Raw genomic sequence first — 16,200 nt, 5'->3', positions numbered from 1 at the left:
ACTCTCTGCAAACCTTATGCAATGTGGAGAAGTGTGCGGTGCAGTTCCAGGGCAGAGGAGACACAAAGGGAGTCCTACAGAAAGGTGGGAAGGAGAAAACGGGAATAAAGCTTGATGGACAGCAGAAGATGGAGGTTGAATGTTACCAGAACTTAAGAGGGCAGAAAAATTACAAATAGTGATGAAAACATTGTCAGAAGAAAATGAAAGACTGAACAAAAAGCTGAGGTATAGAGGGAGACCTACAACAGACCTGGTTATTTAAGAGAGTGTCTTCAGACCTGCCAAGAAAACTAGGGAGAGAGATCTGGAGCCAGCAGACACTACAAACATGGGAAAGAGAAAAACTAAAAAGTGATAAATCACATGAGGAAATGAGACAATACAGACTGACAGGGGATGGGGATTTACTGAGAGAAGACTTAGGACAGATGAACAGGGAGATGGTCGGCAAAAGACTGTGCAGAGAAGAATGGGACTTTCTAGGTAAAAAGGCTTGAATGAGGAGTCTTAAATATATAAAAAAAAAAAAAGAGGGGCAGGGAACAAAAGGAAATAGGAGAGAGACTTCAACTAGTCCAGTAGGGACGTTTAACAAGTGTCATGTTTGGAGTGAAAAGCTAGGTAAAACTCATTCCCAGATTTCAGATGGAGTTCAAGATTCCTCAAGCTCAACCTCCATTCGCATCAAATATTTGTGAAATGCACTGACAACACATGCTTCACCCCCCTCTAGTTACTCTATAGATGCCAACAACTTTTCACCGATACTATTTTACTGATAAGGAGCTCTTACAGCAACCACCTGAGGTTCATGAAGCGGGGACCTAGATGTTCTCAAGGGGCAGATATCACTGTGAGAGTATATTTAATGTAACATGACAGATGCATATGCTATAACAGTGCATTTGCATTATTCCTTCATTTTGTAAAGGTAAAAACCACAAACGGGGATGTCTCTTTCTACAGGCACGGGCATTTGTACAGATTATGAATATGGGCTCCTGATTCCTATGAACCACGAGAGCAAAACATGCTCTTACTATGAACTCAGGGTCAGCATTTTACTTGGGGAGGGGGGGGAGGAGTTACTTCAGTAAGTCACTCTGATTGAAGTTTATGCCTATTCTAGCTAAATTACTACTTGAAGAAGTCAGGCTGGGTCCTGAAGAGGAGAAGGCCTGCAGGTTCTGCCCTGGCCAGTACACCTGTCAGCATGACACACGCAGGAAGCAGAGGATCCGATTTCTCATCGCAAACTTGCCCAAAACACGCTTCAAGCTGTGCTAATTCAAAATTTTAATTATGCTTAACAGATCATCTGATAAAACACACCAATGGAAGAGTTCGCTCTGTCTTTGTTACAATGCTTGCCTGTGCAAGAATCACTGCAGCATGCCTCATAATTCAACTGTTCTTTCCAGTCACAGACAAAATGGTTGTCCTGGCTAGAAAAGCAGTTGTTTTTAAAGCATATCCTGGGGCAAAGGGAGCCAAATAGTGTCTGTATGGCCTCCTCTCACTCATCCTAAGCCCTCAAAACACTACTTATCTGCAATTCAAAAAAAAAGCTGGAGAACCTCAGAAAGTCTACAGCATCAGTTAAAGATCTCATTAGCCACGTCCTGTGAAATCAGATGTCTGCAGCTGTCTAGTATTTTGGTGCTGTTAAGAACACAGCCCACCCATATACTCAAAAGCCAATAGGAGTTACTCCTTTTTAATTTATTTTTTTTTTATTTACTTATTAAAGATCTAACAGCATTAGGTCAATAAAAGTATCAAAAAGGGTGAAATTCTATTTTCCTCCATTCACTCCATAGTCTTTTATGTCAAGCATGGTAACTCTACATGTTCTAAGGATAACATAGGCTGAAAGGACACTGCCCAAAACACTACACTAGGCTAACTCTTAATGAGCTGAGTTTGGATAAGATTAATAGTACCAGGATCCTGTATGCAACTTCACACATTTGTGAACAGTTGTGTATGTTCTTTACATTTGTATACAACCAATCTCGGAAACCAGTTCTAGGCACATGAAGGACAAGAAGGTAATCAAGAATAGTGATCACAGATCCACCGAGGGGAAGTTGACCACTTCATGGAGGTGAGTTTTGACACCTTCTGAGTTTCAGCTCTAGAACCTGTTTCAAAGTGCTGGAAACAACAGTAAGAATATATTCTTTTGAAGTGAGTTTCCATTGTCTACAGAGAAGGTAACATCAGCAAATCCCCAGTAGCAGGGGACAAAAAGCGATAGACAAGATCTGTACCAACAGTTCTCAGCTGAGGGTAGAGGGTGATTAGAATAATACCTATTCGTTTCTCCTTTTTTGTTCTTATGCCATCTTCAGCCTGACATCTCTTCAGCTTTTAGCTCTTTGTGTCTCGGTTGCCCTGCTTCTCTGCCTCCCTCCCTCCCTCCCTCCCTCCTCCTGCCAAAAAATCCCACGTTAGAAAAAAAAATTTACAATGAGGGTTGTGGAACATGGGAACAGGTTGCTCAGAGAGGTGGTGGAAGCCCCATCCCTGGAAACATTCAAGGCCAGGTTGGATGGGGCTCTGAGCAACCTGATCTGGTTGGAGATGTCCCTGCTCCTTGCAGGGGGGTTGGACTAGATGGCCTTTAAAGGTCCCTTCCAACTCAAACCATCCTATGATTCCCTGATTCTATTTTTAGTCTGTGTACATAAGCTTCTGTATTGCAGTCAGCTGCGAAACTCGCTAGAGAGCTCCAGTTCCAACCAATTTCATTTCCCCTCAACTTTCAGCTTCCTGGGTTTTCTCTCATGTCCTCATATGGTTTCCCCTGTAATGATTTTCTCTCTCCACTTAGCACTGGTTCATTTGCTTATGCTTTCCTCCACCAGCTCCCACCTCCATGTATCTCTTCAGTTCCCACACACTTCTTGGGCAGCAGTTGTCCTTTGACCCTTTCCCAGATCCCCATTTCCCATTCTCATCCCATTTCTTAACCAGCTGCCAAAATTTGACCCATGTTTATCTCTAAAACAAGACAGATCGAGCTGCTTCCCTTCATCTCAGTTTGGCTCAGCACCAGTCAGCTGGCTGCCAAACGGAATGGCCCCGAGTCATAGAGGCCCGGATAATCAAATCCTGTGAGGCTGTGACACTCCTGCAGATGCCTGTGGAGTCTTCCCATCCTTCTCACTAACACCACCCTTGGTTAGGTAAATCACTGGAACACTGCTAAGGCAATCTGTGAAGAAAAAAATTCTGAGAAACATATAAAATGGGGTCCTCTGTTACATGCTTCCAGTCACACCCCCCGTCCTCTGAGACCAAGCAAAGAACACATACAGCCTGAGGTAGCTGGTTCCCTGCTGTCCGCACCATTGGGAAGGAGCTCCTCTGAAGCCCTCAGATCCTCAACACCTACTTAAGAAAAGCCTCACTGCCAACCACTCTATCTCTCAAATAGGCTGTCTAGTGCCACACAAAGCTTTCAAGATTCATTATTTATTAGTTGCTGTAGGAAATGCGTTTGGGTATTTCACAGGTAAATTCCTCCAGTTCCTCCAGAGAATTTGTCACATTTACTCTACATCTACTGTAGTGATGCTTGAAGTATTTCTAGCAAGCATTTGTTGTAAATGAAAAATGTGTTTCAAGATTTTAATGACAGTTTCCAGTTTCTCAAGTTGTATAGTTTACTGCGTAGGAGGAAAAGTGAGAGCTAATGTTTCCAAAACCAAGGAGGTCATGCCACTCCAAAATGAAACTCGGGCAACAGTTGAAGGTAGAGAAACAGCAGCAGCTACAGAAACCAATGGAGTCTTGCAGAAAAAGCCTTCTTTGGGAGAACTCTGGAGGGTGAGGTGGGAGTGTTTAATTATGAAGTACATTTGTGTTATCAAAGCCTAGGCGTTTTTTCCCCCGCTTATTGCATGGGGGACCAAGTGAGTTGGAACTGCAGGTGGGGAGAGCGTCTCCAGCTGACTGATATTTCCTTTTGCAGATGACCTCATACAGCTACCTAAAGCTATATATTCCACAAACAGTGCATTAAACATGCACCTCCCAATAAATCCTTCTTTGTCAGTAGGCATACACACATAGGTTACATACGTAACCTACAAAAAACAGCCAAACTATCATCTTCAAAAACACAGAAGAACACAACTGATGGCACAGTTACATGTACATGGAGTGAGCAGAACAATCCACAGGAGGACTCACCCACATTTTTCCCTGTACTAGAAAGGAAAAGTGAAAGATCCTGTTCATCTGAGGATTGGAGAAAAACTTCACTGTTGCTTATAAATGCTACACTCATTTATCAGCACCACCCATTCGGAACTCCTATGAAAGAAAATGTAATTCCTTCATATAACAGCCAAACAATAGGGTTTTCCAGTAAATACACATGCCATTTTCAATAGTACAGGCCAAAGACGTGGAGTGAACAGACTGCAGCTGTGAGCTGCATGAAAGTGAGAGAGAAAAAGGCAGAAGAGAATTTGCAGGACTAGGATTTCATGGGCGGAAAACAATCAATAAGTGAGACCCTTCAGATAAAGCATTTAAAAGGGCAAACAAGCTGTCCGCTGTTTGTTTCTAGGAAACAGAGCATTGCACATTTTTTTTTGTCAATCAACATTACAGCAAATAGTTTACCACTTTGTTCACTACTGCTGGCAGCTGCAAATGTTTTTTCTGTTATTTCTTCACAAACATGTAGCAGCTTAGATTTATCTAATCAAATAAAAACTAGAAACACATAAGAACAATGATGTTACACTAATTTATAAAGACCAGCAAATTCCAATTCCATTGTCAGGTCCATCTGTCCTGCTGTGAAATCAAACAATGCAAAAATTAGCATTATGGATCAGTTAACACCATCCTAACCAAGACACTTACCTTCACAATGCTTTTTAGATCCTGCACATACATCCTCTCTGTCTCCAGAATCTCTTGGACAACTCTGTCTACGTAGAGGAGCTTGGGACTGGTGGGCTCTGTGACCAGGGACATCGCACAGTTTTTGCTCGCTCCTTTTGTTTCTGCTTTCCTCGGCATGCTTAACTTTTTTTCAAGGCTTTCCTCAGGATCCTCTTGCTCCACAGGGGAGTTTTTGCGTGGCTTGCTGCTGGAAAAACGCCTGGCTGGGACCAGTTCTAGCTTGATGGCACCCGTTTCTTTATCCTGGTTGAACAAGCCCAAGTGGCTGTTTGAAACTAAGGTCATTCTGCTTCCAAAGGAGCAGTGACTGTCCCTGGAGGAAGCAGAGGAGGAAGTGGAGCTAAAGCTGACAGGACGGTCGCTGTCTGACAGGTCCATGGTTTTTTTTTCACAGTAGCGGAAAGGTCTGCTCTCCTTGTGCAAATCTTCCCCTTTCGTCTTGGAGTCAAGGGCCTCCGTCACAGATGGTAAAACATCAAGAGGTAAGTGGAAGTCATCTAAAAAAAAACCCAAAAAACAGAAGAAGTGGGTTTACTGTTACTGCCCACATAACACAAAAGTTGACCACAGATACTTTTATAGCTTTTCGCATACAAAACTTCCACAACTCTATTTTCACCAGAAGACACACAGAACACCATGATTTGGGGATGACTGTGGCTCTAATGCTTTTCAGATGGGGAGGATCACCCCATGGAGGCTACTACACAGGCACTGCACACCTCCTGTTCACATATGTCTCTCTGGCTTGTCCCTCTTGTGCCAGCGTGCCGGGCTTGGTGCTAGCACACGCACTGCCCAGGCTCAGCATGGGAAAGCAATAGAACCAAAGATTTTCCCCAAAGGTTTAAAAAAAATAAAAATAAAAAAAAAATCTGTCTCTGCTATCTCCAAGCTGAGCACTGATCCTGGTTTGGAAGCTTTAGAGAACTGAAGAATAACACGGTGACACCAGACAGTATCTTTCGTTTTGAATACTGTAAAGCCAGGAGTCAAATAAAAACTAAAAGCAGTTATCAATTACCAGCTCTGTGGCTTGTACAAAAACACTAAAACCGGAATGATTTCCCAATGAAAATAATGTCTCTTCTTGTCGTAGTTCAGCCCCGATCGGACCAGACTACGCAGTCTCTCTCTCACTCCCCCCACACTAACAAAACCACGACATTCCACCCCTCGCCTCTGCGAATTACGTATTTAAGAATTCTAATTAAAATACACACACATCAACAGAAAAGAAAGAAAAGAACTCCCCGCACCAACAATCAAAATAATATCCTCAAAACACCAACAGTGAATATACCATGCAATTTACACACAATTCACCACTTATCCCTTCACCACAATCAGAACATAAATTTCCCCTAATCATTTTGCTCTTTTGTCAAGTTCAATCCCTGTTTTGCCCACTACCGCTCCCAATTAAACTCAATCCTTATCTCAAATTCCTCGAGCCCCACGTTGGGCGCCAAAATAACTGTCGTAGTTCAGCCCCGATCGGACCAGACTACGCAGTCTCTCTCTCACTCCCCCCACACTAACAAAACCACGACACTTCTGAAGAAAGAGTTCCCGCAGGAAAGAGTGCTGCCAAATAATTCCATTTTCTACTGGGAAAATAAGTCATTCTAAAACTGTTCAGCTCAAACTAGAATATTACCCCCTGCTGAACTGACCCAAAGCTGTTTTTCAAATCAGTGCTACAACAAATAAGATGTCTGTCTTCCTGTCGGCATCTCAATTTTACTTTCTTTTTATTTCCAAAATGCCGTGCAGGACACTGCCCACGATGCGATGCAGATGCCTCTCACCACGTTTCGCGTGATGCACCGTGAGAATCTGCAAACGCAGCTGCAGGTAAACGCAATACTTCAAGGTTTTGTTTCAGTAAGCAGCGTCTACCCAAAAAAATCCTGCCTCAAACTCAAGAAATTTCAGAATGTCCGTCTTGAGAAAAAGGGAAATTTGTGACAATTTAGGAAGAAAAGCAATACTGAAGCTACCCACACAGTGGTAGCTTAGTCCTTCTTTTACTCCAGCGACAATCTCATTTTTCAAAAATCACACTGGCAATTACAGCTCCAGACAGCAGTTTCAGTAAACTATAAAGCCAGTGAGCTGCAAATTAAACCTGCCCAACCTTTAAGGTGGCCCTTCCTAATCTAAGTTGGACTCGCTATGCCATCACAAGTAGAAACCTCCCAGACACCACTCCTGCTGCAGTTGGTCTGGGCGGTGGAGGAAAATTCATGCAAAGCAAAAAGCCACACTCTCATTTTTTTCAAAATCAAACACTACGACTTATTTTAAAATAAAAAACCCCAATCAAAAGCAAATTAAAAAAAAAAAAAGCAGCCCAGATAAGAATGTTTGATTTATTTGGCCCGTCTGAACGCATAAGATTTTATTTGCACGTGAGTAATTGACAGCGCCGTTTCAGTGAGGATGGCATTAGCTTTCGGTTAAGGAGAAGTACTGCCCTCAAGGTAACACATGGAATTAACACTGAGAGTAATTTGCTCATTACATGGGTCAGAAATTGGCCATTAGATTAAAAACTTAATTTGGCACCTCTGTACCCCTGGTTTTACCTTGAGGTCTGAAAATCTATAGCCTTTCTTTGGGCCAGGTTCTTCTGGTTTTGCAGCACAGAGGCCTATTTTCTTACCCTTCTTGAATAAACCACATCAAGTACAAACTCCAAAATAAAGTACAAAGCAATAAACCAGGAAAATATTTAAAACTGAAGAATGCAGTGACGTTCTCTTGTTTCTAAACAGGTACAGACAAAGATGTTTGCCTTCCTATTGCTTGTGATAAGAAAGTATGCATTTTTGATAAGGAAGAATGTATTTTTGTTATCAGCTTTGGATCATTTTTCATGTTCAGTTAGAAAGCACAATGTTGCTGTGCAGAATGTAAACCCCCCTGAAAAATGCACAGGATAAACAAGATAACAGGGATACCCTTCTGCTAACTTACTCCAAGATATTGTACTAAAATTACATGAAAAAGAAACACCTGATTAGCCACATTTAGAGGGAAAATAAAGGGTTCTTGTGACATTCCAGTACTCCATACTCTTTTCTTCCTGTTTCACTGATATGCGGTCTGCCTCTCAGATAACCTAAAGGCATTAATATGTAATATTTGCTTCACAAACATTGTCAGACTCATATATAAAAAACAAACAAAACACACAGTTCAGGTCAATGAAACTGGAGTCAGAATAAATATTAAAAGGAGTTTTTCAAAGACATACTTGTAGCCAGAAGCATTGGGAAATCTTAGCGTGTCTTAAACAAAACAAAGCAAGCCCCTTATTTTTTTGTTTAATGACAGTGTCATTGCTTATTAAAAAAACAAGAAGGATTACTTGTAATAGTTAAATTGGGCTTGCTCTTTAACACCTGTATTCCCACTGACCTTGGTGAACCCCAGGCACCTGCTAGGCACAGCTAATTTATTGCCTGCAACCCAGTTGACTCAAGTTCCTCCATTTTTTACACAAATGACTATTCCTGTACGTTTCTACATAAATTGCACCAAGCAAACTATTTGCTACTTGAAAATCGTGGCCTCTTCCAAGGCTTCACAGGTTTATCTTCAGAAACCCCTCTGAGATAGGCAGCTGTTGAAATCAGAAGCAGGTATTTTAGATGATTTCTGCAATCGCAAGTCCATCAGAAGAGGCAGCAGCTGAATCCAGCTCATTGCCACAGCCACCTGCCCATCCTCTTGTCGGGGTCTGCATTTGGCTTTTCAGCGCTCCGGCACAGTTTGACTCTGCAGTTTGACCACAAAGTGACTTCACTCTTGGGCCAGCTGCCTGAGGTCTGTACCAACCGCCCAGTAAAAAATTCACAAGTGAATTAATGGGAGCGAGGGGAGAAGTGAAACATCCTCCCCAAGATCGCTCCCTATGCATCATGATCGACCCGCTGCCTTTGCAAACCCTGTAACCTGTTACAAATTTCCATCTTTCATACAAACTTACTATAAAAAGCAAGTTCATTTCTCCCATACCCTGTGGGACTGATTTATAAGCCCCATCCTCACCAGACACTGGTTTTGGCAGCAGCACCAGCAGACACTGCGTTCACCAAAGATCCGGCCGCAAAGTGCGGGGGTAACTGTAGGTGCCCCCAGACCCTCGCAGCAGCATGCGCTCAAGCGAGTCCCGTGCGCCCTGACCCGCATCTGGCCCGGTTCGCTGCTTTTTTTGTTAGGCCTTCTTTTGTTTGCTGAACCTTGTCTGTGATGAACCAAAGTAATATTGAGAACATTTGTGAGTTGTGAATAACTGTATTTAACTCAGTCTGGGGAGGGAAAAAAAAATTAAAAAAAGAAAATCCCACTTAAATTTGCATACTTCAATTAAGGAATAACAGTAATTACTTGTTAGTTCAGCACTGAAAGGAGGATAATTACTACTTGTCCCTACTCACTAGGAAACACGCTCCCCGAACAAGGTCACTTCTTGTTTGTGCCTTTGCATGAACGCAGCCAGCCTCTCCCCCTCCGAGCCCCTGCAAACCTCCCGCCTTTCACCCCGACAGGCAACCGCAATAGCAGCTCCAGCAACACTGCCGGCATGTGCAAAGCATCTTGGTGTACCTCGCGTTTTCAGCAAGCAGTCATAAACAAGTTCTCACCAAAAATGCATACGATGCTTCTGTCACCTACTTGTCTTTAACAAATACCTCCTTCCTGTAGCTATATTCACGGCAATGACAAATGGTTTTCCATTATCTCTGCAGCTTAGGCTGCTCTAGAACATTAGCATACAATGAGAGGATAAAGTGCTTTAAGTCAATTTTATATTTAAATACAAAGATCCCCGAGCCCTATCTAAATATAGGTGTTTATTCCTCCAAGTTGTTTACTGCACATGACATTTGCAGACATAATGCATGACTAAAAACTCAGAAGCCAATTTATATTCATAATTAGTATTGTTGTTGCCTTTCTCTTGGCATGAAAAAGAGCACCTCAGATGTTATCTACAAAGTCAACATTACCAGAAATTACAGGCTTCACATCCTCTGGAAGTTTAGCTACATAAAAGTGATGAGACTACAAGAAATCTTTCCTGTATTTTCCTTGAGATATTTTTATATTTCAAATAAAGCATTCATACTGTGGATACAATTGAGCAAGGCTCTTTAGAACAATTTCTACATTCAGTATCAAATTCAAACGCAGCTCTGGAATCGAGAAACAAATGTTATACAGCTGCCTGACTGAGAAAAATTAAAATACCTTCACAAGAATCCCAACATGATCTTAAATACGCTCCCTGCTCTGAATATCATCCAAGTGAAGGTCAGCAGATTTTTAATTACTAAATTTTGCATATGAACACATATGATTTCTAAAGCTAACACCCTCTGCGAAAAAAATCACGTTAGAGCTGCAACATTTGCAGGATTAGATCTCTAGTCTGAACTGTCACAAACGACACGCTGCCAAGTACTTTAACTGAACTTTGAGCAACAGAAATCCCATTTACTAGAAATCTTACAACAAGGGGAAAAAAGTCACCAGTTAATGTGCCTCTGTCTGTCACAGTACTGCCCACCCCCCCCCAATTCTGAAAGCAGAATAGCCTCTGTCACAACCCAGCACGCTAACGTCCGAGAACATTATTGCAAGGGAAAACCCTCTGCGACAGTATCTCACCACTGAGGAATGTCTCTGGCTCCTCGCACACAGGACGAACAAGTCCCCTCTATTTTCACAATCCTCTCCGAATGGCCCACGACCTACCTGTGCGGCAGAGGGGAGGCCGGGCTCTGCCTTCAGCTGTTCCCGAATTCCCTCATTGGGCACTCAGGTAAAATGAGAAGCCCTTACGAGTCTGTACAGCTCCTCCGCCAGAAATATTGCATGAGTCAGCTTTTATCTATCAAAACCCCAAACACAAAGGCTTTACAGAAACCTGATTCACAACTTTCTCACCGCCTTTTTCCCAGCACACCGGCCGTCTTCGGCATCGCTAAGAGCCTTAAATGAAACATGACATCATGCAATTCAGGGACAGGACAATGGGTATCACTGTGGGTAACTTTAAAACGCACACTTCACTGAGCAACACCCACTAACTTCCATTTTTCCAGGCAAAATGCTGTGAAAACATCAAATAGAGCCCCCACTTCCACAGCATTTATTCTGCTTTGCGCCTTGATTTGCAGACAGGATCGATAAGCATGTAAAGCAAATAAATCACCTGCTGGCATTGTGAAATCCCTGTGTTTATGTTAGAAACTCCCATGAACCTGCGGCGCAATAGGATCATCCTCAGCAATAGGGTCATTCTGGATCCCATTCTGCCCCAACATCAACAGGAACAAGCTTCTGCAGGGTGCTTGCAAAGCTCCAGTGTTTTGTTTTTTTTTTTTTTTTTAAAGAGGTAGAGGAAAGACTTTCGGAAGAAAATGTGAAAACCAAACTGTCAAGTGTTCTGTGCTAAATCACAATGAGGCAAAGTAGAAAGAAAATAAAACTGAAAAAAGTTTTAACAGTTTTGCAGGGAAGGGGGTAGTGAAGGGGAAAGAGAAGCAAAGATAAGAAACAGAGAAAAATGGATACAGGCTGGTGCTAACTGGTGTGAAAGCTGATGGCACTCTTGGCCTGCAGAGGGGGTGATGAAATTTCTATCTTAGAGCTGGGAGGCAAAAAAAAAAAAAAAAGTCAAAAGAGTTCCCAGCTGCTGGCACCACTTTCCAGGTGTGCTCTCACAGCTGCGTGCTCAAACCTAGCCTGCAAAGAGATACTCTATCTCTAACTTCGTCTTTGAAAATCACTCCCTCTCTCCTAGTATGTAACACGGCCCCAGCTTCATTCCGAGTTTTCCTAAAGAGCAGAGTCCTTGAACAACACCTTTCAGCAGGAAACCGGAGGCAGAAAAAGGAAGCGAAGGCGGCCTTGAGACCATTCACAAAGCCATGGAACACTTTGATCTGAACGTCAGGGCTGTCAGGGTGAAAGTCCCTTTTATCCAGGCCTAAGGATCAGATGTTTACAACCTGTTGCTATGCTGCCACATCTGAGATCACCGAGACATGCTCTCTCTCTGACATATGTTCTCCTGTAGTTTTTTCAGGGTTTTTTAAATACACATGCACACTTTTTGCAAGATCCATGCAATACTTCAGACAGAGCCACCATGCATCTGTAAGTCCTGGACACGCTCACAGGCACAGGACGGCCAACACTGGTCCCCATGTCCTCAGTACATACACAGTGCAGCACCCAGGTACTCAATCAAACACTCACACATATTTCCATAAGGAGCTACGGATTCACTCCTCTGGGCCTTTGCTTCCTCACAGCTTGGGCCCACCTTGCCCATGGAGCTTTTATCACCTCTGAACAAGGTTTTAACTCCTGCGCAGACCTGTAGAGCATCAACCAGCCATAGGGCATTGCCTGGTCCCTTCTGTGAAGGCCTGTGACATAAAAACAATAGCAGCAGCTTTGATATTTAGCAATGACAAACCTCCTGAACCCTGAAGGCTTGAATCAGGCCCAGTGACTGACCCAGAGGCAGTCGGTGACACAAAGCTTGCCATGTCTGCTTCGGCAGGCTAGGTACAAGCAGGGGCCCCAGCGATGCGGCATGAGCTTCAGCCACTGGTAACTGGCATAGCAAGCTCACATGAGCATTACTGGGGTGGGGAGGAGAAGAGAGCCAAGGTCCTTAACTCTGCTCTGCCTTGCTCTTTCATCTCCACACATCCACATTTTGACCTTAGTGCTCCCTTGCATCCCCATGTGTAAGTCAGCAGAAGCCTACCACATACACGAGGATCTCCCCAAGAACAAGCCCTCACCCTCCATCACTTTAAACATGCAAGGCACCAAGAGCTGCTGGTGCAGACGACTAAAAACATAAGGCTTTTGAGTTTCACTGCATTGCCCATTAAACAATACACAGATGTGCCAGAAAAATAACATTTTTGCCCCACTTCTCCTTATTTTCACATTCGCTGAGCTTGGCTTTTGTTTATTTGCATCATGTTTTAGGAGCTGCATCCCTTTTTTCTGCCCTGTCTCCTGCTCCCTCCCGTCGGATGCCCAGTGCTGTAAGACCACATTACTAATGCAATCAGGATTAAGAGTCGAGAAGGGTCACCTCTTTTTATTTTGGAACAAAGCTTTGATTTTTCTAAACTTGAACAATAAGTGCAGTTTATAGAGGTTAGGTATGATGTAATTCCATAATTCTTAATTGGCCAAGGATTTACTGAAGAAATAAGTTATCGTCAGCAGAATTTAAAAACAAACAAAAAAAAAAACCAAAAACAAACAAAAAAAACCCATAAGTCAACCACAGAGTACATTCAGGCTTAAGGACACACTGACATCTTCACTGGAAGTGCAATGCAATGTATTAATAACTCTCTGCAATGCAGTAGCTATTTAATCTGTATACAGTACTGCAGAGACACCTAACAAAAGGAACAAGCCACCACATGCTGCTGAGGTACTGCAACACAAATAAAGCATATGGATCCAAAGTTCCCTTTATAGGCTTTTTAAAAGATTATGTTCCATCTCCTTGTGAATTTTGAAGGCTTGCTTCTCTCCTCTTTTAAAAAAAAAAGATGGCCTGGTTCTATTCTATTCTATATCAGAGCAAATGAAAATTCAGTGAAGACCTGTAGACATGAATGCACATGAAGGAATCATACCCCAGATGATAACGCAATCGAAGCTTTTACATAGAATCATAGAATGGTTTGGGTTGGAAGGGACCTTTAAAGATCATCTAGTTCAACCCCCCTGCAAGGAGCAGGGACATCTCCAGCCAGATCAGGTTGCTCAGAGTCTCGTCCAACCTGGCCTTGAATGTCCTCTTCTTCTCTGCCCATACTGGCATTTAGTGAAGAAGAGTAAACAGTAAGTGTTCAACGTGATGCCACTTGAATGTTTTAGTAGTGTTACATTCACGTTTCAGTGCTGTGATCCAAATGAAAATCCACACCGACTCTTCTTTTCACCCAGCACCGTACAGGATCAGGCCCTGCAGCTGGCACATTACTACTGTCTTTCCATCCTACACTGCATCACTGTAACAGTGCTTGGACATCAGGTCTGGTTTTGGCTTCTTCCTGGATTAGTCGACTGCTTCAAGCAAATGTCCTTTCACACCAACACATTGCTGGTGAAGGCAAGCTTCCACCTTCATCTAACCCAGCTAGAGCTGCTGCTGAAGTTCGCAACCTGCAACACAAGCCCACTGCAACACAAGCACACTGGAGGTCTTGGCTAGGCATCCCCAGCATAACACAAGGCGCTTCTTGCTTTACCATAAGAGTGGGATGTTTTTAAGATTAAAAAAAATGTTAACTGTCTCATAGCCAGCAACGCAAAGTAGGCAAAATAAACTTTAAGGAGAATGCACAGTTTCAGTAGAAGGAAACATAGCATCTAGGAATCATCCTTACAAGTTACAGTGAACAATGAAGTCGTGTGACCACAAAGAAAACATCTTGAAACAACTCATGTCTTCCGATTTAACAAGAACTCCTAACTACAATATCTAGCACAAACAGATCAGTTCTTTTAGACTTATTTTAATAGGCTGTTGTTCACTTCTGCCATTGAGCTTTCCGTTGACTTCCAAACCTTTCCAGTGAAAATCCTGTCTGAAAAAAACCCACATTTTGTAAAAGCCAGTTCTCTGGAATAGCTGACTTTGTCAGATGCCAAATAGAAGTGAGTTTCAGAGGCTTTAAATTATTGATGTTCTTCTTTAAATCCAGCTAATGATTTCTCCCATTTGTTTTTGAACTGGAGACACTTACTGGAACCTCCTCCGCACCTCAGGAAGTTTAGCAACTAGAATTTTGAAACAGAACTGAAATAGTAACACCAGACTCATATTAACAGATGCTTGCATTTACAATAAAATAAAAACTTTCTTCTGAGTTTCCTCTCTTGAATAAAAATAAAAGCTGCAGGAAAAAAAAAAAAGCAGTATTATGTGTACTACATTCAGGGGAGAAGAATCCTTAAATTCTACCCAGGTTAGAACCAAGACATGCTGATGGGCTAGCTCCACCACAGACTGGCACTCACACTTCAAGTCATCAGTCGTTTTCTTATGCCCTCCCTGCTAAAAAAAGAACATTAAGTCTTACTTTTAATGTGGCATTTTAACAGTAAGCAAACAGCGCTCTCAAAATCCCAGTCCAATAGGAACGTATTCAATGACAGTTAAAGGACTCAGGACTTAAATGACTGTGCCAGATTTTTGCAGCATATGATTATTAGGATTTTGAAATCTCACAGCACTTTAAATAGAAAGAAACCAAGCAGGTGTTCATGTTCAAAGGAGTACAGCATACCACAGCTCTTCTCACTATGCTGCTTCTATAGCCAAGTAAGGTATTTTATATAAATAAGGTCAAGAAGACTAAGACTGCTAAATGGTGGCAAAATAACCGGTCACAGCAGCAAGTGAAGGTGTCTTATTGCTGCCACATACAAGAGATCTGTAAAAATGCAGTCACCCCAAATCTTCATTTTTTTTTTTTTTTTTTTATTTTCTGGTGATGATCCTACCACATCCTGACCACTCTTTACCTTGATGTGGTCCTTCCCTGCCCCTCCTTTCCCTTCCTCATCATTAAGCTTTAAGGCACCTCTGTGAAAACCACTACAATAGAACCACGTTTGTGACAAAGAAGTGGCTTCAGAATGCTTTCAGAGCTGCTTTAAGGCCATTCTACAGTGTGTGCAATACTTCCTAATACTTTTTAGCTGTTATTTCATGAAGACAAACCATTGAGAACAAAAAAAATTCCCATGTCAAACAAACAATACTTTCCTTAGAGCTTTTGTAGGCAAGAAGCAAAGCAGGAATTAAGATTACTTGAGATCACTGCAGTGTCGGTGTACAGAGCAGTCTAGCCTCTCTGCATTCATGTACAGATGGTGTTAATGCCTGCAACGCTTATCGACATATCAGTATTCAAGATGAGGAGTGCCAAGTCACACTTCAGAAGCTACAGGGCAAGAGGCAAACAGATTAGAGGCTCCGACTTGCTTACAGTGAACATTTGGTGCATAATTCAGGGCGACTGACTTACTGAGTCATAAGCCTTCCTCTGCTCGCTCTTCTTATTAGAATAACAATATACCTAATTCAAACCAAAAAGTAATTCTATTAAAGCTATATACATTGCAGAGTCCCTACGCCTTCTTTACCAACAGCTACGGAAAAATAATACTACGGACTTAACAGTATTAAAATTCTCCAAC

The 16,200-nt window shown here is 42.4% G+C and overlaps 1 protein-coding gene across 5 annotated transcripts in view; it reads right to left on the bottom strand.

The window, feature by feature from the left end:
• The window catches only part of PLEKHG1 (pleckstrin homology and RhoGEF domain containing G1), a 136,248-nt gene that overhangs the window by 46,311 nt on the left and 73,737 nt on the right, over nucleotides 1-16,200 (bottom strand). For all 5 annotated transcript variants that reach the window (XM_086744981.1, XM_086744983.1, XM_086744980.1 and 2 more), the window contains one exon: nucleotides 4,888-5,426. In XM_086744981.1, the coding sequence (XP_086601107.1) occupies nucleotides 4,888-5,426 (539 nt within the window). The remainder of the gene's footprint in view (nucleotides 1-4,887; nucleotides 5,427-16,200) is intronic.

The sequence above is a fragment of the Chlamydotis macqueenii genome, chromosome 3, assembly GCF_036417535.1.
Source record: "Chlamydotis macqueenii isolate bChlMac1 chromosome 3, bChlMac1.mat, whole genome shotgun sequence".
Lineage (NCBI taxonomy): Eukaryota > Metazoa > Chordata > Aves > Otidiformes > Otididae > Chlamydotis > Chlamydotis macqueenii.
This window is presented reverse-complemented; position numbering and strand designations above follow the sequence as displayed.